At 44.9% G+C, this 22799-nt stretch overlaps 1 protein-coding gene across 2 annotated transcripts in view; it reads left to right on the top strand.

Moving 5' to 3' along the window:
* Window positions 1–22799, top strand: part of evla (Enah/Vasp-like a) — a 64778-nt gene continuing 41979 nt past the window's right edge. The window contains exon 1 of one of the 2 annotated variants that reach the window (XM_048974896.1): window positions 1–467. Coding sequence is in view for 1 of the 2 variants with exons in the window: in XM_048974895.1 (XP_048830852.1) it covers window positions 12514–12599 (86 nt within the window). In the remaining variant the exon portion in view is untranslated. Of the gene's footprint in view, window positions 468–12463; window positions 12600–22799 lie in introns of those variants that run through there. The other variant, XM_048974895.1, reaches the window with a different exon arrangement.

Below are 22799 nucleotides of genomic sequence, written 5' to 3'. Positions count from 1 at the left end.
CTCAGGAGCGGTGGCGACTGCTGTCTGTCGCCAGTGGGCAGTAGATAGCTGGTCGCTTTGTGCTGATTTTTCATTAGATCTGTACCTCTCTTTGAAACATTACGGGGAAGGAGAAAAGATGGCAACTCTGGAGCAGCTGTCAACCACAATGCCCTGCGTTTTCAGAGAGACAACGGTCAGCGTCGCCCGACCATGGAATTAAAGAGATTCATGAACGACGAAAGAGAACGGAGTTTTAGTCGGTTGAAATGCTTGGGATCATTCTGTAGTTTTTCCGCTTCAGCATCAGCAGCAGACTAACAGTACATTGCATGACAGGCATACTGGTGTGTTAATCGTTTAATTATTAATATCACACTACTATCATTGCTGTGATTCAGACCAACTCCAAAAAGTTTGTGGGGGAGGAAAAACAGTTTATCCCTTGATCCTTCATTTCATCATTTCATTAAAAAGAGGAAAATGAGGTAAGCAACAGCAAGCATGCTATCGCTCTGAATCAGGTCTTTATTATCAAAGCGCGATGTGGTTTTGCTGCACGCGGCAGACTCGTGCTACTGCAATTTAGTCTTCGTTTATATTTTATTCCAGATCGTGGGGTATATTTTGAACCTTTTGTATGTATTTAGTTTTTTAATGAAAACAAGTGCAACGTTTTGCCGGGTGCATTTTCAAATGGTACTAGTGTGGTGTTTCTCGCTATAATTTCGAAGGTGGGGCAGTGTGTATCTGTAATTTAAACAGAGTAAATTGTGTTTATCTACTACACACTTTTAGAAATATGCAATTGAGCGGCACATATATTAAGCAATAATAAAACTGAATAAGTATGCTATTGTATTATAATCGAGATTTACTGATAAACAACCGGCCCATTATTCTGTCACATTATAGCGAGGTCTGCGGCGAGAGACCACGTTGTCATGGAAACGAGGCTACGCATACGTTTGTAAACCGTAAAAAGGTTACAAGGAGCGCCGATTTTTTTTTAGGATATTAAGATAATTTTCTTATTCATAAGCTAAAAAGTTTTCATTGGATTTAGTATAACAACGCGACCAGAGGGCATGTTCATTAAGACGGCCTTCTGTCGCTGAATGAACGTGGAACGATATACCGGCAATAGAGGCGGTGCGCGACGAAGCGTGGGTCCTGTTTGCTTCCTCGTCAGCGTCACGGGTCAATTAAAAGCACAGCCCCTCCTGGGCGTGCTGCGTAAACATCCTCCTGGTCTTCGTGGCCCCCCATTCCTCCCAACACTGACGCACTTAACCTCCGCCAATCCCCAGGGGCGAGGACACCGTGCGAGAGGCTACTGAACAACAAGGGAAAATGCATACGCTAGATGTGTATATGGTCTAGTAAAGCCAAGGATCTAGTCTCCACGTGCTATTATGGGGATGTACATATTGGCACTGATTGGTGTTTTTAATCGTTTATCTTAGAGAGTTAATATCTAAATGGATATTATTATAAGAAAGACATTACCGTCATAAGTGCACCGTACATCACAGTCCTAATGTATACAATATATAATTTATGAAATATTTCCCTTGCTTTCCTTCAAAGGTTATGATGGTCAGGAGCTCAATTTCTAGCAAAGCCCAAGCCAGTAAGACATGTGCTTTGATTTCCCGTTTTATCGTACCCAACGTAAAAAAAGGGGTTTATTTGGAAGATGCAGAAGCTGAAAATCCAGATTGTTATAGTAAGCAGTGGGTCTCCTCCTATTAAGTGGAAGCTTTCCAATTTATTAATATGGTGCCCATTGGGTGTGAAATCTGCAGCAGAGACAGTAGACCACATCTTCTATCCAGGGTGGGGGGACGGGTTTCTCATAAGGAAAGTGAACGATGTGCAGACATCTCCGGTTTCCTCCAAATGCATCACTGCAGGTTTCCTTCGATGGGAAACAGCCGTATATTTAGCCTGTCACCGGAGAGCTCCCCCAGCTCCGTGCGGAGCTTTTACACGGCGGCCGGCTTCATATTCTCATTTTCCCGAGGTCCCCGGGTAGCTCGAATCGCCGGGTTGGAGCATAAACCCTGACAGTCCATCAGCATCCTGGTGCCTGTAAGAATGATGGCGGCCTACCACCATGGGCTCCTGCTCCTTCTCCTTAGCTAAAAGAGCAAAGTTCAATGAAATTTTGTATGATAATCTACACTAAGATATATAATAGGCCTATCTAATTAATGTAATAATTTCTGATCTTATTTTACCGTTATTAAACATAATTTTACAGTAACAAGAATAAATTATTGAAACATTGTGGTGAGTATTAGAAAATTTGCTTTTAATTCACATGAAAGACATTTTAATTTGACCCAGAAAGTATTTATGTAAGCACTAACTATAGAAAATAATAATAATAATAATAATAATTAATATAGTAGTAGTACAATACATTTTACAACTTCTGTATTGTTGTTTTTTTTGACAGTAGACCTCAATCGCTTGTCCTGAAGAATACATGTAACGCCCCAGAGGTTAAACGGAAGTCGGTGCTGAGCCTCTTTAGGCGCAAACTACTGCATTTACCAGATGTCAAGGGAATGTATATGATTTATAATCTAAATTGTGGAAAAGCCTACCATTTTTGGCATTACGCTTTCAAAATTATCCGAATTGTGACAGTAATGTTTATAAACAATCAAAGAATGTTTACAAATCGGCCTATCTTATATTGGACGATTAATTAAGTTACTGTAGTAAATGGAATGGGTTTCATCAATCTCTAAAAGCTGGAAGTGTTTCCACAATTTTGGCTATAAGTGTACATTTGAAATGAGCAGACACCTGATTCCAAGGTAATTTCACTGAGGTTTGTTAGCGAGTACAGATGTGGGTGAAGTTATTTGTCAGACTTCACTTAGGGCTTGCACAGTATTTCTAACAGCATATCGATTTATGTAGGATAAGAAATAACCTATAAAGTCTCCAGTTTGAAGTGAGGGACCGACACCGACTTGACAGGGAAGGTGTGAGATGATACGCTAGTCCATAAAATGTCTGGCTCCTTGACAAGCCCACAAGGACCTTCGACCAGCATAATAAACACATTTTGGCAAGGTTATAACAAAATACAAATACATTCAGATAAGGTGTTATGGAGCAATGCAGCACCCACAGCAGAGCAGAAGGACCCTGAAACATGTTGTTATCACCTGTATTGCGCTGTAAAGGCATGGAAATGCAAATTTGTGACCAGATTAACGTCCTGTTTTGGTCTGACATCTGTTGCATCTTAAATACTGTCACGCTGCACTCGAGTGGTTTTGATACCATAGAGAGGTAGAGTGAATAGCGTTTTGAACCTTTACTTTGTGGTTCAGATACATTAAAGAGCCACTTTATTTGCTGTTCCTAGTGAGTACCGGGTAGGACCCACGTTTGCCTCCAGAACTGCTTCAAGGGTAAACAAGCTGTGCATTCAGAGAAGCCTTTCTGCACACCCTTGTTGTAATGAGCTGACATCCTTACATTATTCCTGTTATCTTTGACTCCTTAGCTTTCCTCTCACCTGAAGTTATGTCCTTTTCCCTCCATCCTCCCTCATGCACAAGATATTTTCACCCCCAGAACTGCTGCTGACTGGACATGTTTTAAAGTTTACAGAGTTAAAGTGACAAGTGTAGGGAGGGGAAGTTAAAGGGATGTGGAGGGTATGTGTATGCTGGGAGGGGGGGTGACACTGAATGAGTGAGTGAGATACCATAGTGTATGAGAATCTCAGCAAGGTGGCTGTGTCTGAGGAGCTGGAATCACCATGTCTGGCACCAGTAATCATACAGTGTTCAAAATCACTTAGCTCAGACGTCTTGGCCACCTCAATGCTTAGTCGAATGATGTAAGCGAACCTAAGTAACCACTTGACCTTGTCTGCATGCTGCATGTATTCAGCTGCAGCCACATGATTCATTGTACTGAGGACCAGGCTGTCAGCATTAGCAAGCAGGTGTACCTAATAAATTAGCCACTGGGTGCAAATTCCACCAGTACTGATGCTATTCCTGTTAAAGTGAACTTTTTGTTTATTTTTAATGGTTGTAAGACCTATTTAACACACATTTGAACATATTGAAACCAGCAGAATGCCAGTTTAGATCTCAGGAAGGGTGCCACACTTGGACCCTTTGGAGAAGTACTGAAACCAAATTGCTAAAGTTAGTGTCTGGCTGTATAAACGTAAAATAGAGTAATAATAATCTAACGTATGCTTTAGCAGCTGCCTTTATTCAAGCTGCTCTTACTGGCCTGCTAGCTGAAGCTTTTCCATTACTTCACAGGTATAGCGCCAGCTTTCCGTCGAACGCTTGTACAAATAACCTTGACTGGAGGCTTTAGCCTCTGCCTTACTGACACTGTTAATTATTTGCCACTCTGGGCAGTGTGTAGCCGACCTGTCAGCCCTCTGTCTTGCAGGCGCAGCTTGACATTTTATTCCAGCAGAATCTCCAAGTGTAAACCAAGGTTAGGAATTTGGGGGGAGGGGGCTTTTCTTCTGCTTCATTTCAGTTATATGTAACAGAAAAAGCATCACGCGTACAACAATTATTCAGTGTCTCTTCATTGTTATTTTAACATTTGCATTGACTTGTAGGCCCAGAGCTTTCATCCAAAGCATATTATGTGTTAGCAGCGCTAAATATTTTCACTGAAATATGTGGAGCATGTGGATTATGTGACCCCTTACCCTGACTTATGCCTAAGTTAAACTTAGAGCCGTTGCAGGGTAGGTTGCCTTAACAATCTGGAGATGGACCCAGGAATGTCGTAAAGGCATTATTATGCTAGCTGTGCATTGATATTTATATCCAGACAGAGATCCAAGCCAGCGGCTGAGTAAATGGTTTGCCATTTTGTTTATGATGCATGACAGCTATACTTAAAATATGTCCAACCCTTTTTTTTGGCCACATATATAATTAAATTTGTTGGCTAATGGAAAATGAGAGTGAGGTGCCAGCCATGTTGTTTACAGATGTCAAGCAGAGTGCACACAATGGGAAGGAAGGATGCTGAAGGGGATTCGAACCTCCGACCTGCTGCTAGTCCATCTAGTTTGAATATATACTTGGTTTGTGTTCATGGAAAGTTAAGCAAAAGAAGTGGCTGCTTGTCTATTTGCCTTAACTGGTCCTTTATAATACACCAATGAGTCAGTACTTTTTTGCTATCGTGTTGTGTTCTACAGGGAGGCTGAGTGATAGAGTGACGTAAAATACTCCACTTTAGTCATGCGGGTAGTTGCTATAAATGCGTTTTCATTCAAAAAGGGTAGCAGACAGGCTTTGAACTGCTATTGAAGATACGCCCTTCTTCATACCACCTTTGCTGGAGTGATCGGCTGGGGTACACAGTCTGGTGGATAGTCCAGATCCAGAAAGTAAAAATACAGACCAGGATATTGATTCAACCAGTCAGTTGCGCACTCTATGATTGTGACCCTTCATGCTCAACTGGTTGGTTAAAACAAAATCTTTCTCTGAATTTTTACTTTCTGGACCTGGACTATCCACCTCTGACCACCGTAATCCAATTGACGTCTAATTTCCCTCTTGACTGAGACTGATTGGTCTGATTTCACTTTGCCCTTAAATGTTGCTGGGGGTAATTATTCCCGGGCTTCTGGCAGTGGGTGCTGTTGAATTCCATTCCGTAGCCACCAGGCAGTGCCGACAGATAAATCACATCCATCTAGATCATGGCAAAAGCACAGAAAGACTGCTTGTGTTTCTGGGGAGTAGTGATTATTAAATTTAACCTGGTATATTTAAACTTTATTTTGAAAGATTTGTGGCATAATGAGACAGGTGGCAGTTCATGCAAGGCATAGAGCTGACAAGGGTTTATTAATAAAAATGTTAAAAATATATTTTGAATCACTGTTGATTTGTCTTCTGTTAATTTGTTTAAAATTTAATGAATTTAGTATCTACTGATTTTAGATCCACCAGTCAGCACTGGTGCCTCATACCACTGGGTTGTGGGTTTGAATCCTAGTTCCTCTTCTCTGTGTACAAAGAGATCTTTGCTGCCTGCCTCTTCATTGATGGGGAGACCACCATGCGATGCCCTGTAATGCCGGCACTAATGGATGCATTCTACCATTGACTGGTCCTGTATCCTACCCCTATAATAAATCTGTTGCTAAAGAGCCTCACCGTGTTTGTGTCCCACTGTCGGCTGACACATCCTGCTCCATACCAATACGATCTCTGAAGGCACATATTGATCTGCTGAATTCTGGATGGTGTGCGGCGAGGAACCAAGTGACACGCGACCCGGAGACGGCTCCTCCTGCCATCTCATCCTTCCTCCTCGTCGTCCCCTGGGAAGCGGCTGGCTGGTGCATCGTGGGTTAGGGGTTTTTTGCGGAGGGGCTGGGAGTGGTCCCCGTACCAGACTCCAGAGACGGGGGAGGCAGCAGATGTCAGCACCCTCGGGACTGAAAAGAATGATTGATTCCTCTCCCGCCTTATACACAGACACCTTCTGTGAGGCTTGAAAGTGTTATTGCGGTTGCCTGTGATGAAAAGTGAGGCCGTGCCAACATAAATACATGTGACGTTTTCACACCTGCGACCAGAGATGGGACTCCATGCTGCTTCGGGCAGAAGCGTTACCCTCTGGCTTTCTGTGTTCTCTCCTCATGGCATCGTCAGTGAAGGGCAGGCTAGTCTCACTGAGGCGAACACACCCAGCTTTGCAGCAGACAGCAGGTCGGGAGAGTGCCTGCATACTTCATAGGCTTGGGAAGGAGACAATGCAGAACTAGTAAAATAGTAATGACCTCGAAATACATGTTTTTTGTTACTTTATGTGTTAAATACTGCTCGTTAGGTAACCCTGTTTCCTCATGCCTGCAGGGCTAGGGGTTGTGGGATATCCCTGCTCTGCGTATGGTGAGGTTGCGTGATGTCTCCATGTCATGCAGGTTTTCTCTGGGTAATACCGTTTCTTCCAGTGGTCCAAAGACATGCAGTTGGGTGAACTGGTGTCTATCCTATGAAACGCACCCTCCTGCAGTTCAGTAATATATGCACTTGTATGTATTGTCTGTTGAATCCATTTGAAGCAGAAGTAGTTCTGGGCACAGTAAGTTCTCATCTTACGTCCTTTTTAAGTATTCATTCATCCTTTGATGGATTTTAGGCCTGTGATGCATGCAGGTCTTCTTTGAAGCTTTGGTGTCAGTCCAAGAGGAAGTCCTCAGTCAGACACATGACCAGGCCACCAGTCGTGTTCCCCCCCCCCCCCCCCCCCCCCAGTGCCTCCTGGAATGTGAATCCATCTTTACGTGATTTGTACCTTAGTGCTGGCTGCGGTAATGGGGTCAGAAATGTAAAACCGGGCCGCTGGTTGGTTCCTCTTTGGAGCGGATGTCTTGGTTATACATCTGCTCAAAATACAAAGGAGCACAGACATGTGCTGAATGACTCGTTTCTCTGGAAGCACTTGAGGGAGAATAAAAATATAGGTCAGTGTTTGTGTTGAGAGGCTGGCAATTCGCGTCGTCTCAGAGAGGCATCTCCTTCGGTGCCATAGGAGGCTGTCGTACCGCCCAGAGTCCATATGGTGAACAGCCCTGCAGTGATTTCTTTATTTCCATACAGCATATATGGTGCATTTCAGTTCTGTTTGCAGCGCTGATAAGGCTGCTGCTGACGACCGTCTTCTTTGAGTTTAATCAGCCTGGAATATGTGTGCCTCTTGAATTATACAATTCATGCTTGTGTTACATACAGGAAATATACGATAGTGAGTAGCCTATACATACTTTACATGTATGGAAGCAGTAATAATAAAGATGGCGAAGGTGCATGTATAGAGCGTATTACCCATCCCAGTTTTATAGCCTGCATATCTAGTATAAGCCTAGTGATCCTAGGAAGCACTGAGCACAGAAGCCATTATAGATGGGATACCAGTCCATCACAGGGGACACTGTAGATGGGAGACCAGTCTTTTACAGGAGACACTGTAGATGGGAGACCAGTCCATCACAGGGGACACTGTAGATGGGAGACCAGTCCATCACAGGGGACACTGTAGATGGGAGACCAGTCCATCACAGGGGACACTGTAGATGGGAGACCAGTCCTTTATGGAGGCAGAAGACACTGTAGATGGGGTACCAGTCCATTATAGGGGACAAGGAACACCCTGGATGGGGTACCAGTCCATTATAGGGGACAAGGAACACCCTGGATGGGGTACCAGTCCATCATGGGGGACAGGGAGCACTGATTAGGATTACAGTCCATCACAGGCAACAGCGTACCATTGAATGGGGTACTATTCAATTATGGGCGACCAGGGACACTGTGGATGGGATACCAGTCCAACATGTGGGACCCACTTTCCGGAACACAAGGAGGCCATGCAAATTCTACACAGCGGAGGCATGATAACTAAGGTGCTGAGAAGCAGTAGACTTGCTAGACCATCTAGCAGTGTTCACGATATCTAGTTACATGCAGTGTCATGTTTACCAGGTTCTGAACAAATTTCCAGACATTTTTATTAAGACTGTAGGCTGCTATTTGGTTATCTTAACATGTCAAATTTATGTAACACTATTAATTAAGAATGACACAGTAAAATATTATCTTTGCGGGCCTGTTCCAGAGCCCCTGTCCATATCCGGCCCGCAGAATCATTTAGACTTTCCTCCCCACTTATGAAGCCCATTAGTAGAATAATCAGATGAATCAGTCTGATGAAACTCACCTGTTTATGGAATACATGAGTTATGGTCAGTAATATATTTGTTTCCAGTATAAATATGCACCTGTTAATACATACTTTTATTTGGTTGATTATTATGTTTGACCAGGTCGGTAGGTAGGTCCATACTGTTGGTCCCTTCGTGGATCGAATGACTGACTATATATTTGTTTAATCTGTTTTTCGGTAGCTAGAAATGTGGATACATTTTGCCATATTTACGAGTGCCAGCAGAACAGGAGAGCTGAGCACAGCAAAGAAACAGAGTATATTTAGAAACACTGGCAGACGGGGAGTCTGAAGAGTAAATGCTGTTTTCGGCCCTGTCCAGGCGTGTTTGCACGTGGTCATCTCGCCATGCTTAAAAGCCAGTTTCGAAGGCGTTCCTCACTGACAGAGTTCACACAGGGAGAGCGTTATTGAACGCTAAAAGGATGCTGTGAGGAAGTCACATGACAGGTTGTTTGGCAGCAGCTGTGGCACCGCAATCGCTATTGAAAATACCATGGGCAACAGCTGAATGCGGATCAATACAGCTATTTGTGTTAAAATGGTGCTCCCCTCCCCCAGCCTGTTCCTCGTAGTGCGTGCTGGTGAAATGTGAGTGTGTGCAGTAATTAAAGGGATCCGTTCAGCAACCTTCCAATCCTTTGAGTTAATCAGAGTGCATGAAGTCGCTGCATGCTGATTGGCCAATGGAGGTCACATGCCCCTCCCCCCCCCCCACTTGTTCACAGCCACTTTACCTATAGTGTGGCTCCGTGCCTTTTCTATCAAAAAATAAAACTTGCGGCACCTGGCCCCGGGCACCCCCGCTGACAGCACCAGCTCTCCTACTACACCTCCTCCCCCACCGCCTAACTATCTCCCCATTGTTCTTTTTTCCCTCATCGGCTTCCTGCTCCTTCTCTGATGCCTGCCATGTACTCTGCTGATGAACCTGGGTAAGGCTCCTGCTCCCATTGTTGGCGCCTTGCTTCCCTGTCACGGCTCTTTGTGTTGGGTCTCTTGCTCGTCACGTGGCTGCGTGGATCTCATTGGAGGCCGAAGACCTGTGCAGGAGTCGACTCACATCCACAGACCTGAAGCTGCTTCTCAGTTTGCTCTCCTGCTGCCATCCTGCCGTGACACAGCAGGCGCTCCTTGAGCGCCCAGACCATGTGGGAAGGGGGTCATGTGGCAGAGGAAGACAGAGCAGAACTGGGATAGCACTCGGGATGCGGATGGGAGCATCGTGAATAAGCTGGATTGTTGGGCAGTCAGGGTGGATGAAGGTTGGAATGTGTGGTGTGTAAGCTTGTTGGATGTGTAGGCTAGTTGGAAGGTAGACGTGCGCCTTGTAGGGTTAACAGAATCAATGTAAATCAATGAGGGCAGAGCGGTTGGGATTAGAGTGCTCCCCATAGAAATGAATGGAGAGTCCCTACAAAGATATAATTACAAACCTCTGTGTGTGCGTGTTTGTGTGTGTGTCTGTTTCTGTGTGTGTGTCTGTGTGTGTGTGTCTGTGTCTGTGTGTTCCTGTGTGTCTGGCTGTCTGTCTGTGTTCTTGTGTGTGTGTGTCTGTGTGTGTGTTCCTGTGTATCTATGTGGGTTTGTGTCTGTCTGTTCCTGTGTGTGTGTATATGTGTGTCTGTGTCTGTATTTGTGTATTTCTGTGTGTGTGTCTCTGAGTATTCCTGTGTGTGTATGTGTGTGTCTCTGTGTGTGTGTGTGTGTGTGTGTGTGTGTGTGTGTGTATGTATGTGTCTCTGTGTATTCCTGTGTGTGTGTGTGTGTGTGTGTGCGTGTGTGTGTACTTCACAGCGTGCTCATCTTCCCTCACACAGTGCCCCTGTTTCACTCACCCCACCAGAGACTTCTGCAAGCTCAGTATAAGCAGTGTAATGAGTAGCACCATCTCTAAGGAGATTGGGGATCGTTTGACAAAATGTGCGCTACAGTCTGTGTAGGGCCCCCTGCCCTCCAGGCAGTGTCTCGCACTTTGTCTTCCTCTCTCTGTGGCCTCTGCCACACCCCTCACTTTCCCCTCCCCTCCTCTGTCTGTCCCCCTCTTTTCCATCATTCTTTGCTAGCTTCTCTCCCTCTCGTTCCTCCTTGGGCCGGCCCCTATAAATCCAGTGACAGGTAACACTTGACCACAGAGCCTCACTGAGCATGCTCAGAACTGGAGGTGCTTTTCCCCTTTAAGGATTAGAATGCGATCCGCTGCTTGGCGACGCGTGGGGGGGAGGGGCTGTTGCCATGTGTCTTCAGTGCCCCCTCTGTCAGTTCGCCATGGTGGCCCCACCTGTGTCCGTGTCTCCTACCTGCCTGTCTTTCTGCTCCTTCTTGCCCTCTCTAACGTGACGAGTTATGAGCTTATGTCAGCTTCTCTTTTAATCTAATGACTCCTTGTCTGCAGAATAACTTCCATCCACCTGTATGCAATATTCATTCTCCACTGCAGGCATTTTCAGTTCCCTGGGACACAATGCTTTAATTCGATTGCCACCACATGTTTTATAATGTGGAAACGGAGCTGTCGGTGAAGGGAATTTTGATCAGTGTTTCCCACAGAAGCCAGGGATTCCAGCGAAGGCCAGATGGGCCATAAGGGGTGTTAATGAACTGTGACCGGATATCCACGTGTCCCGAAACATATTCTCACCATGGACACATGATTCAGTGGCTACAGGCAGATAGTGAGCATTCCTCCAATTAGCCCATTGCAATGGTTCAGTGAGCTGGGGACCCAGGTTCCCTTCCAGCGCTGACCCGGCTCCACATGTCACTTACCTCTCCAAATAATGCCATTAATTGATTCTTTAGTTACTGGTTCTGTTCTTTGAATTCCATGCTACTGTCTGCACAGATGCTGACACCTCCGTCCAGCGTGAAAGGCTGGAAGATCACCAGTCTTTCCTGAACTTCTTTACTTTCTGCCCCTTGTATGAAATAAATCATGCCTGTATTCACCATAATGCACCTGCGTTCACCATAATCCATCCACATTCCAGCCATTGTGTGGCTACGCACAGGCCCTGCCAGCAAATCGACACACATATTTGTCCTGCTCTGCAGACCTGCATGTCTCCATGTGTGCGTATGTGCACACCCCGGTGATTATCATGGTCCAATTGTAGGCCCTGCCCCCTCCCTGGGAGTTGGGAACAAGCGGATCGCTCCGTCTGGCATGTGCCGGGAGGCCTAGCGTTCCAGAGCATCTGACCAAGCTAAGGCCTGACAGATAGGGGGAGGAGATAGGGGGGATGAATTTATTTGATTCGCTGCCTCTCCTGCCACAACTGGAGTGGGGAAGGGCAGCCTGGGGAGTGCAGGGGGGAGGCAGGAGCTGTGGTCCCCTGGCAGTATTCAACCAGCCAGCACCCCGAAGGGTCATGTGATCAGACCTGCAGTCATCTGTCGATGAATATCCTTCTTGCCCATTTTCATTTGCGCAGATTCTCTCTTGTAGGGATCCCATCTGCCCTCCATCTCTCTCTTCTCCCACACTGGTGGCAGAAACGACAGGAAAAATAAATGAGAAAACCTTCTTCTTTTCCTCATGTTTTTTCAACATGCTTTTATTTTAGTCTAATCTCTGGCAGAAATTTTGGAAATAGGTATATAGGTTAGTGTGCCTGGAATGAGGTAAGAAGCCACAGAAGGTGCTCAGGAGAGGGGCAGGGTGTCCGGGTCACACTGTCACATGGGAGGAGCGGAATCGAGTGCTGACATCATCCCCGAAAGGAGGACAGAAATCTGCTTTTCTGTTGCTTCGTGGTACAGTCCAGAGAAATGGACACAAATCTGCAGTCACACCGACTCTACTTCCCCCAGATATACTACAGTTTGGGGGCTCAGCTCAAGGACCACAAAGGCAGGTAGGTGCCTGGATCTCCGGAGATACCTCAGATAGGAAGAGTCAGGTCAGCGTCCTCAGCGGAATGCTGACTGTCTAACGTTCTGAACGCTGCCCGTTGTCTGACCCCCCCCCCAGAATCACTGAGGACGTGTGTTAGCGAGTTAATGCAGTAAATGAACTACAAGGATTAACGGGAAACAAACGGTATGTAGCCAGAAAGGGTCTGTGAATGTTTAGGTGGCGGATTGTGTCTGTTTGCCGGGAAATGCTCTTGTGCACAAAAGCGTCTTTGTGTCAGCTGAGCTTGATGGGATTCTGAGATGAGAGCTTGTCGCCTCCCGGCTTACGGACTTCTCCTCAAGCCTCGCGTGTGACGGTCCCTAACGGAGGTGCTGCAGTTGGAGCAGTTGTGTTTTCGTGCTGTTGAAGGCATTTACATGCCTGTCTTGCACTGAGCCCAACCGTCTGAACCAATATTGTGATGCAAAATGTCAATTTAATTACTGACTCTAATTTTAAACATGATTTTAACTCTTGTTGTCTTTGATCAGAACTACATCAAATTCCACTTATTTAATTGAACACAGTGCAATTATACACCAGACACAGGGTTATGCTCTGCACTACTGGGTTATGGTTTAAATGACATTTCAATTGGAAGCCTATTCAGTTTGTCTAATAGTGATGGCAAAGGAAGCCAGTGGACACTGGAAGCTTAGAAAGCCTTCATTTGATCCACTGCCCACAGATTTAATCAGCTCTACAGATTTCCTGATGCTTGTTAAGGTGGGATGGTCATTGCCGTGAGACAGGTTTGTCAAATTCCGTTATTGTTCACAGTACAGATGTAGTAGGTGCTGGTAGGTCAGTGCTTAAGGGCCAAAATGTTTCTGGGTCAGGTTGTGTGTGTACACAGGCTTTGCTGTTGTACCTTTGAGCAAGGTGCTTGCACAGAATTTCCTCAGGAAAGATAAAAAACTGCATGAATGCATGACTAAGCAATTATGTGAAATGGATTTATTGATGGATGGATGGACCTTTAGAGAATAGGGAAGGAACAGTATGTAGACAATAGCTACAGGATGGATAAGCTCAATGGTTACTGTGACAAGCAGATTTATTTAAAGTGGTCTGGAAATCTCAGGATGGGACGAGGTACATATTTTTCTTCTATTAGTTTATCGCATTTTTAATGCTGATTTAATTAACTGCATTGTGATGCTTCCATTAGGTCCCTTTAAGGACTAGATTTACCCTGCCGTAACAAAGACTGACTGTCATCAAATGCTGATTTATTTAATTTAATTCTATTTTATAATTTTTTTACATATATCTCTGTACTCATTTTTCTCATTCCTTTGGCAGATTGTTTACATCTTTGCAGTCACTTAACATCCTTCAGAGACCGAGTATAGAATCTTTCAGAAAAATGTTAATCATTTCTCAGTTTCTATTACTTGCAACTTGCATTTCGCTTGCTGTTTGCTTAGTATCTTTGTGCTTTTGTGATTAGTGGCGAAATGCCCAGAAGTTGGGGTTTCAGTCTGGAACATCGGCTGGATCTGTGCTGGAAGCAGGCTTGGAGTCAGCCGGCACAGTTTTGGGAACGTTCCTGGTACTCAGGGAACTCGGCAGGGAGGGAGAGAGACTGGGGGTGTGGGGTGGAGTGAGGGAGACGGATCACTGCCCGCATGGCTTTGAGGGAGTCTTAGGACGAGGGCAGTGGACAGGAAGGCAGGGCGAAACAATTCCATTAATGTGGCTTTTGACTGCAGTTCCCCAGTAGCGCGCTGTTGGTAATGAGCTGTCTCCTCCCTCCAGCAACCCTAGGGTTGTACTTATTAACACTGGGGGAAATGAGGCTTCAAAATCCACCATGTGTGGGATTGTCAGGCAGTCAGCAGCAGGTCGCATCTGCTTCCCCCTTGAACACTTTATCGATTCCCATTAAGCTAAAGCAGGCAGTGACTGACTGTGCAGTGATCTGACCCTGCCTGACAGCAGCATGTTCACTCTGACCTGCGAGGGCAAATGCATAATTTACAACGGAGCTAAACACTAAGACGGTGCCTCTAGGAACTGAAGAGTAGACATACTCGTTGAACATTTCAGAGGCCGCCTGTTTGCCTCTTCACAGTGCTCAGATATGATTGTTCTTGTCCCTGGGGGTAATTCTCTATACGCACATGTCGATAATCCCAGTAATGATGCCCAAAAAGTTTTGATAATAAGCCTTGATTGACTGGAGCCTTGTATGCTTAATTTTCTGATCCTAGCATATTATATAACCAAGTGTTTCCCAACCCAGTCCTCAGGGACCCCCAGACAGTGCTTCCTCCCAATTCCCAGCACAGCTGAACCAAACAATGAAGAATGAACCAAGACATCAAGGACACCAAATACCTGGTGTAGCTATACTGGGAGCCGAGATGGAGCAAACGTCTGGGAGTCTCCAAGGACTAGGTTAAGAATCATGGGTCCAACCTGTTCTTGCATTATGATAAGCTGTTTAAATAGGCAAAGCACATCAGAATATATTACAGTTAGCCATTTACAAGCACTTGTCTGTGATGCGTTCGGCCTTTAGACTGCTGTCATCCAGGAGAGACGACAGGGTTTCCTGTTACCGAGGGGAGAGGGTGGCAGAGCTTATTCAGGAGCACTGAGGGAGGGGCAACCACCAGGACATGACCCCCTCAGCACATGACACTGCTCAGCTATTGGGCACCGAGCGGCAGTATTCTGCCAGCTATTGAGGGGGCTGAATGCCCCCCTGTCGGTTAGTGATACAGCTCCCCCCTCGCCCCCGCCATAGGAAAGCCGGGTGCGCCGTATGCTTGGGCTAATTGGCCTGTTTATCCGTAAACATCGCCTTGGACGCACGGCGAGGGATCGATGCGTGGGCGAGGGATGCGGAGTAGGCAGCTTGGCTGAGTCATCGGCCCTGGAGCCTGTCTGCATTGGCTGGACTCTCTCCTACTTTACGTTACTAGGTCATTCAGCCGTTTATCAGATGCTGTTATCCAAAGCTGCCCCGCCCCCCCCTCACAATGGCCCTGTATTGGATGCACGGTCATGGGAAATGGGCAGAGCAGATGAGGAGTGGATGCTGCCCTATGCTGCTTGTGAAAAGCACAGTCCTACCCATTTATACGGTGGGATTTTGTGCAGATTATGTTTTTTTGCTCAGTGGTAGAACTGCAGGCTCCACAACTGAACAAACTCAGTCCCTGAGTAGCTGGGCTGTCAGCTGGTTTTTTGGCTCCGGGAGACGCAATGGGGAGACCTCCAGCATGAAGCTAATAGGCAGATAGGCCTGATATTATAGAGCTGTCAGACAGCTGGACAAAGCAGATGTTTTATCTGTGTTGGGGGTGGGATCAGTGGTGCTGTTTCCCTGTGTGCGTGTGTGTGTGTGGGCGAATTTAGAAGAGGAGTCATCTTTTGAAACCAGAGTGAGAGGAAGCCTTTATGTTCAGAAAGGCCCCACTGTGGCCAAGGTTAAGAGGTGGGTGTTCATTCAGAGGACAATTGGTGCACAGCAACAGGGACACTGGCAGCAACGGGCCCCATCTCTGTTCATGGAGCCACATCCCTCCCTGCTAAGACCATAAGACCATTAATTCCTCAGCAAGAAGCACTAAGACCTCATGTTTAGCGGGTCTGCTTTCCCTTTGAGGCTAATCTACAGCTTATCCAATGTACAAGGATGGACTTCTGATCATCAAAGTATAGGAGAGGGACACAGGGTCAATTAAATCAAGCACACAAACAAAGAGGTTGACAATGACCAGTCATATGGAATATGGCCACAGCGGATTGGGAGGCCACAGCTTGTCAGGCTGCGATCTGTCGTAACGTCTGGGTGGATGTTTCCGGAAAACGCGCCTCTCGGTCGGGTGTGCCACATCTCGGCAAGCCTAGGAATGCCGTTCATCTGCTTTCCTTTAGCGTCCTGAAGATAATTTTATAATAATAAGAAATAATAGTGCTCTTCACAAAGAAGACTAAATATAGTGGGACTATTTTAAACCAAAATGATTACTGTTTGATGACATCTGAAGCTGTTCAAGCCTGAAATTACTTTTGTCAAGCCTGTATATTTAGATACACGCTTTCACAGCAAAATAGGCCCAAATAAAAAAAAAAAATAGCACCTCTGTTATATCCTAGAAAAGGTTAATTCTGTAATTGTAGATGTTAATAATAATTGTGCAAGTATAGGCTAGGAAACGTTAATTCCAGTTATTGCTGAAGCACCATGTTTTCCATTATCAGTAAGTTAACAAGCGTTAGTATGCAATATGATGTCTCTAGCTCTAGTTTGAGTGCTTCCCAAATCACAGAAATCTCACAGAGCTTTGTGGACTGCAGCTCCTATATGCAGCAGTGGAGTTTCAGAAGCAGATTCTGTGATGTTAAAGTCCCTCTTGAATGCAGTGGAGTATGTTGAATGCAGTCTCTCTGTTTCTACATTCCAAGGCACAAACATGGTTTTGGCTGTTCTCACCCATCATGGATGTCCGGGTGGCCCCTGTATGTTACTTTCTCTCTGCCCATATGAGAGCTAAATCCCAGTTAATTCGGGCTTTAAGGTGGAGCAGGTTAACAATCTTCCTGGAAGTCCACTTTAATCCCGCTTCAGGGATCTCTTCCGCACGCCGGAACACCCCCCCCCCCCCCAACCCCCCCCCCCTCGCCACGGCAAGAGCTTTCACTCCAAAATGATTACTGGTTTGTAACAAAAAAAAATAGCAGCTTAAAATGTTATAATGCATTCTCGTTGTTCTGTGACCTCTCCTCAATAATAACAGGGGCCTTAACGTTCCTGGACTTTCCTCTTTAATGTAAATGAACAGTAATCTCTTTTTTGCCGGGCCAGCCAAAAACAGACTAAGTACTTATTATACTGTAAATCCAGTTCTTTTTGTTGTCCCATTTAGTACTTATTTACATGTTTTACGTGACTTTGCTAGGCTCATTCCCTGATATTTCTTTCCATTGAGTTTGGCCTTTTGAAATATCAGCATTAAACTTGCACTCATTCCATCCATGCTGGCACGTAGGGGGCAGCTTACCTGGAAAGATAAGATCATTTCACAAGGGCCGTCTCCTTTCCTGTGCCTTTAACGTTTGCAGTTAGCTGCAGTGTTTTTGAACCCGGCGTTCTGCAGTGGTATTCCAGGAGACAATGAAGCTGGCTTTGGCATTTCTGCCCTGCACATTGACTAGTTACCTAACACAGGATACGGAGAGACCAGGGGTCCCTGCTGGCATACCACCTGATGTGTTTTGCACCAATCACATCACCAGGCCTAATGGTGGTCAGCCAATTAGGCCAGGATGCACCATGTAAACCACAGCCTATTAGTTCATTTAACATAGGAAAGTTTGATTGTTTGTTAATAGGACAGGTAGTAAAGTTATGGGTCATTCAGGCATAACCTCAAGGGTACTGGGTTAGTTTTGAGGGCTTATGTGTATGTCTGGGGTCTCACACCTTGGAGTTATCATTACAACTAAAGCTACTTTTGCTGGGTAATAGCAGAGCTAGAGATCATAGCGTGGGTGGGCCAGTAGAAAATCAGGCGGGCCAGTCCCAGAACAATTAACTTGGTGAGAAAATCAAACTACAGACTCACTTATATATTTTTATCAGTTTGGAAATGACCTGTGGCGTTACTAAGACCAAATGAACAAAGAGAAATAAAAAGCTATTTGCCTCTCAGCAGCACATTTCCTGCGATTGGTTTTATCGTACTGTATCGCTCGCTGTGAAGGCTCAGTGGGAGGGGCTAAATTTCATCGGCATGGGCCCAGGAAGGCATCATCATCTGTGACTGCAGCCTATAATGCATTACAGTCTACAACAGATACCTTCCCTTAATATATGTTTGTTGTCGACAAACCTCCAATACTAACCAAATTTGACTGTACTCATGAATTGCTAATTCAGTACGAGGAGCCAGAATGATTGCTGGTTGACATTTCGCAAATATCAGCAGGACGTAAATAAGTGATGTGGATAGATTTTTTTGTTGGAGGGGGGGTTTTTATGGGGGATGTTCAGTATTGAAAAAGCCTTGTGTGCGTATCTCATTGTCTCTGAGTCTGTGGGGTATGTCATAGCCAGAGTGTGTGGTGTTTACGTGTGTTGGGATGATGGGTAAGGCAGCGGAGGTAGCAGTGAGGGGTGTGAGCCACAGCCAGTGCAGTGAGCCACAGCCAGTGCTGTACGAGAGGGGGCAGAGGTCACCTTGGTGAAGGTTTGGGCAGGAGCAGGGAGGATGCACCCAGACCTGGCCTCCTTCTGCACCACGGTATCCCAGATACTCCTCTGGATGCCTGCTGAGGGACTCCACTCATCCGGGACACGGTGCAAAGTTTATTTGGGCTGAGACTCCGGAATTATGCATTCCTGGTAGACCGAAATGCCCCAGCGTAGTTCTGGGAAGAACACTGAAGTGACATCACTCAGGAATAAGATATATAAGGCAACGGGGCATCAGAATGGATACTATATTCTCAAAGGTTCTATAACAAGGGCATGTGATTTACGTTGCAACAGTGCCAAGTATAATGGTAGGGGTACTTTATTGTTAATGGGCTTTGGCAGTTAGTTACCATGTGTTACATCACTAGATCTGCCAGGGGTTTTTAATTTACTTATTACTCCCAGCCTTATTTGTTCTGTCAGATGCATGGTGATAGATGACAGGGTTGACAGGAGAGAGAGTGCAGCAGGAGAAAATCTCAAATGATTGCAATAAAGACAAAATACACATGAAAGGATCATGTGTTTTCATTGTCATGTATTGGTAGCCTTGGATATAATAATCAGATTATTCCTAAAAAAGGTTGCTGTGTGAGGTAGTCCACCCCCCCCCCCCAGGATGGCACATATTCTTACTCTGAAGCTTTTCATAGAAAACCAATTATTAATGATTATTTATGTTTCAAATACACATGCTTAACATGGGATGTACCAATGAAGTAAATCATCTGAGATTGAGGCTTTAGACTAGCCTAGGACATAAAGCACCCCTCTCTTGTACCAAAACAATCTAACAGGCTCTTGGGCTTTTGTATAATACAATCATATACTTCTGATGGTAAATGACACCAATATATTCGCAGTGTGTGACTCTGCAGGTAAAACCTCTGTGCCTGTAATCAAAAGGTTACTGGTTCAAGTAAGAAAGGCCCTTAACCCCCAGCTGCTGGTGGCTGACCCTTTGCTTTCACCCCCAGTCTTACTCTCACCTGGATGTGTGTCTCATGGAAAGCACAATGGGGTAAAGAGAACAAAATATCTCCATGGGTATCAGTGAAATATCAATATATATAAAAGGACTCAATATATGAAATACAAGGCGTCTGCTTAGACCATCAGATTACCGTGTAATCAGATCGTAGGATAGTGCTTCATTCAGCACTTTTCATAATTGACCTCTTCCTGTTTCAAATATGCCTTCATTTGAAAAGCCTGAGCCTGAAAGCTCAGAACTCATAGAGGTTCAGTGCTTATTACAGTGCAAAGCTCACACTACCGTCTCTGGTGGCTTCATTTTCCAGGCTGCTTGGAGACCCCACTCTGTTGTCACGGCGATAGATTAACATGGTTCTGCAGGGCTGACCCAGTGAAGTGGGAAGTGCATTAAAGGCAAATCTTTCTGCTCTTCAGACCCGAAAACACTCTGAGAATACGGCCGTCATAATGGCCATTTGCCACTTCATAGAACATCTCACGTAAAGTGTGTTTCCAGCCAATTTCCTAAGATTTCCTCATTTAATGCCCTCCCCTATGCTCATCCACTTGAGCCCCAGATGTATACAAACTTAATTTGCTAGCAGGAAAACTAAGGCATAGTGACCAGTGGTGGTGCCAGGGTCAGGTTAATGAGGCTTAAGCCTGGAATATTTTAGCATAGCTTTCTTAGTCATGTTTTGCTTATTATATGCATGATGAATAATGTGGTTTTTCGGAGCGGCCATGGACACAGAGCTAATATATTTTGAATAGAATAGACAAATAGAATTTTACTCTTTCCACTATTTAAGTTCAACTCATCGACAGGACTCTAGGCTGAGCCCCGGATGTCCTATTATCTTAGAACAGCCCCTTAAAAGTCACAAGAAACTGTTTCTACATCAATCAGGATCAAGGGAGGGGATGATTACTTTACATTAGCATTAACAGCTGGTAAATACATTGAAATATGGGTTAAAAAACACTCAATTATTCTTTGCATACCATAGCCACTTTTATTCAGCTAAATGTACTCAAGGAAATAGTCTATGATACAGATTTAACAAAAAATTCAAAATTTCTAACAGATAATTAACACAAATATTAGCGTGTGTCATTGGAATCAGAGCTGGCACTGACAGTTAGCTTTTAGCCTTACTGGAAATTATGGGATGAGTTTATGGTTACTTCCAGGCAAACGAGGGAACGTTAAAGTGGTCGTGTCGGACAGTCAGATAAACATAGATTTTCTCGATCTGTGGCTGTAGCTGGAAACAGTGGAAAACTTTCAAACGTCACTTGTTCTTGTACGCCTTGTGATTCAATTTTACTGTATTTTTCAAGCATGTACAATCAGTTTCTCCATATAACACCTCCTTTTGAAACCTCCTTTTGAAGCACTCTTCTCCAAAGTTTATTTCTCTGATATATATATTTAAACATATTTTCTTAATGGTGCCTTCTTTTCCCACCAGGACTGTTTCCCATGGTACCCGACCCACAGAAAGGCAGGGGATCATGGCCTTTATATAACAATCCTAAACAGCGGCTGGCTCAGATGTCTTTCTGGAGCGGGCCCGTTTTATGAGGCTTTTTCCTATTTACCTTGGCATCTGCTGCGCTGCTCAGCTGCCCGCAATGAGCGGAGATGATGCCGGAGGCGGGCGTGGATGGTGGATTCGAAGGCTGCGGCTCGTGAGGAGAAATCGTTTGCTCGAGGGTCATGCGGCTTTTATATATACAACATAATAAATCAGGTCATGTGACAGATCCAGAAATGATGCACGTTTGCTTGGTGTTGCACCTAGTAGAGTGTCCGAGGTTCCCTAAGCCTAGCATCTTCACATCCTGTCGTTCCCTCTGTCCGCATTGCACTCTTATTCGGATGATTCATTAAGGGGATAAACTCGCCTGGAAATCATGATCAGTTCGGGGAATTTATGTGTGGGGTAAATTTGGAAACACAAGCGATACCTCAGACTATCAGTTTACACTAGCAATGTAATTTTCGAAGAGGAACAACAGTTGTACAATTGTTGCAGTGTGTAGTGTGGCATATTTAACTATTCTTAGTGTTTCATAACACGGCAATTGAATAAATAACCCATGTCACTCATACTCTGTTGAGTTATAGGTGATAATAAGCTACCTGTTTCATTTTCCAACAGAACCACAGGCCCAGTCACTGATTGGCTTTTGCCCATTGTTTATTTAGCCTGTAAGATTTCATTGTATTGGATGAGATCTGCTAGCTATTGTTGAGGTCCAGCCTGCTTTGCTATTGAGCTTCTGAAAGCAATTACGGCAAGGTTATGTCACAAGCCTGAAACTACGGAAGGGAAGGAAATTAAATTCCTCAGGCTCGATATGATTGTATCATACCGTTATTTCAACACTTGACTGCTTAATTTGGCTGGCGTCTGCATAATTAATTCATGAAATAATAAACATCGCACCAGTAATCGGTAAGTTAGGATCTTCTTGTTCAGTGTCAAAATGGACTGTTTTGCTTAGTTCTGTTATACCATATATTTTTTTCAAGCCATGCCGTGATTGGGTAAGTTAAGGCACCAATCAGTAGAATACTTTATTTGGTGACTGGCAGGGCCACAAACCCACTGTAGGCTAATTAGATGGCTCCCAGACGGTTGCTTTTGATGGGAAAAGGCGGGCTGCGCATTAGGGTGGGCCTTCTCTGCTTTCACCATCAGGCAGTCACTCGACGTCATGATGCCACATGGAGATGCTGAGTGGTATTGCCTTCTGCAGTGGCAAAGAAGAAAGAAGCAGTTCATTGAAAAAGCCAGCTGTCTAAAAACAGACACTTCAACTGACTGTGGAAAGATCAACACTGGCTGTTTCGGAACTGGGACGCTATGGAAATGTTCTCTTGCATTTTTTAATGCACATCTGAAGGAGTAGGTCTGACAAGTATAACAGGGATCTTTTGTTGTTCTTTAAAAGCAGAAA

The sequence above is a fragment of the Brienomyrus brachyistius genome, chromosome 14, assembly GCF_023856365.1.
Source record: "Brienomyrus brachyistius isolate T26 chromosome 14, BBRACH_0.4, whole genome shotgun sequence".
NCBI lineage: Eukaryota > Metazoa > Chordata > Actinopteri > Osteoglossiformes > Mormyridae > Brienomyrus > Brienomyrus brachyistius.
Note: the sequence above shows the minus strand (reverse complement) of the source record. Positions and strands in the feature narration are given on the sequence as shown.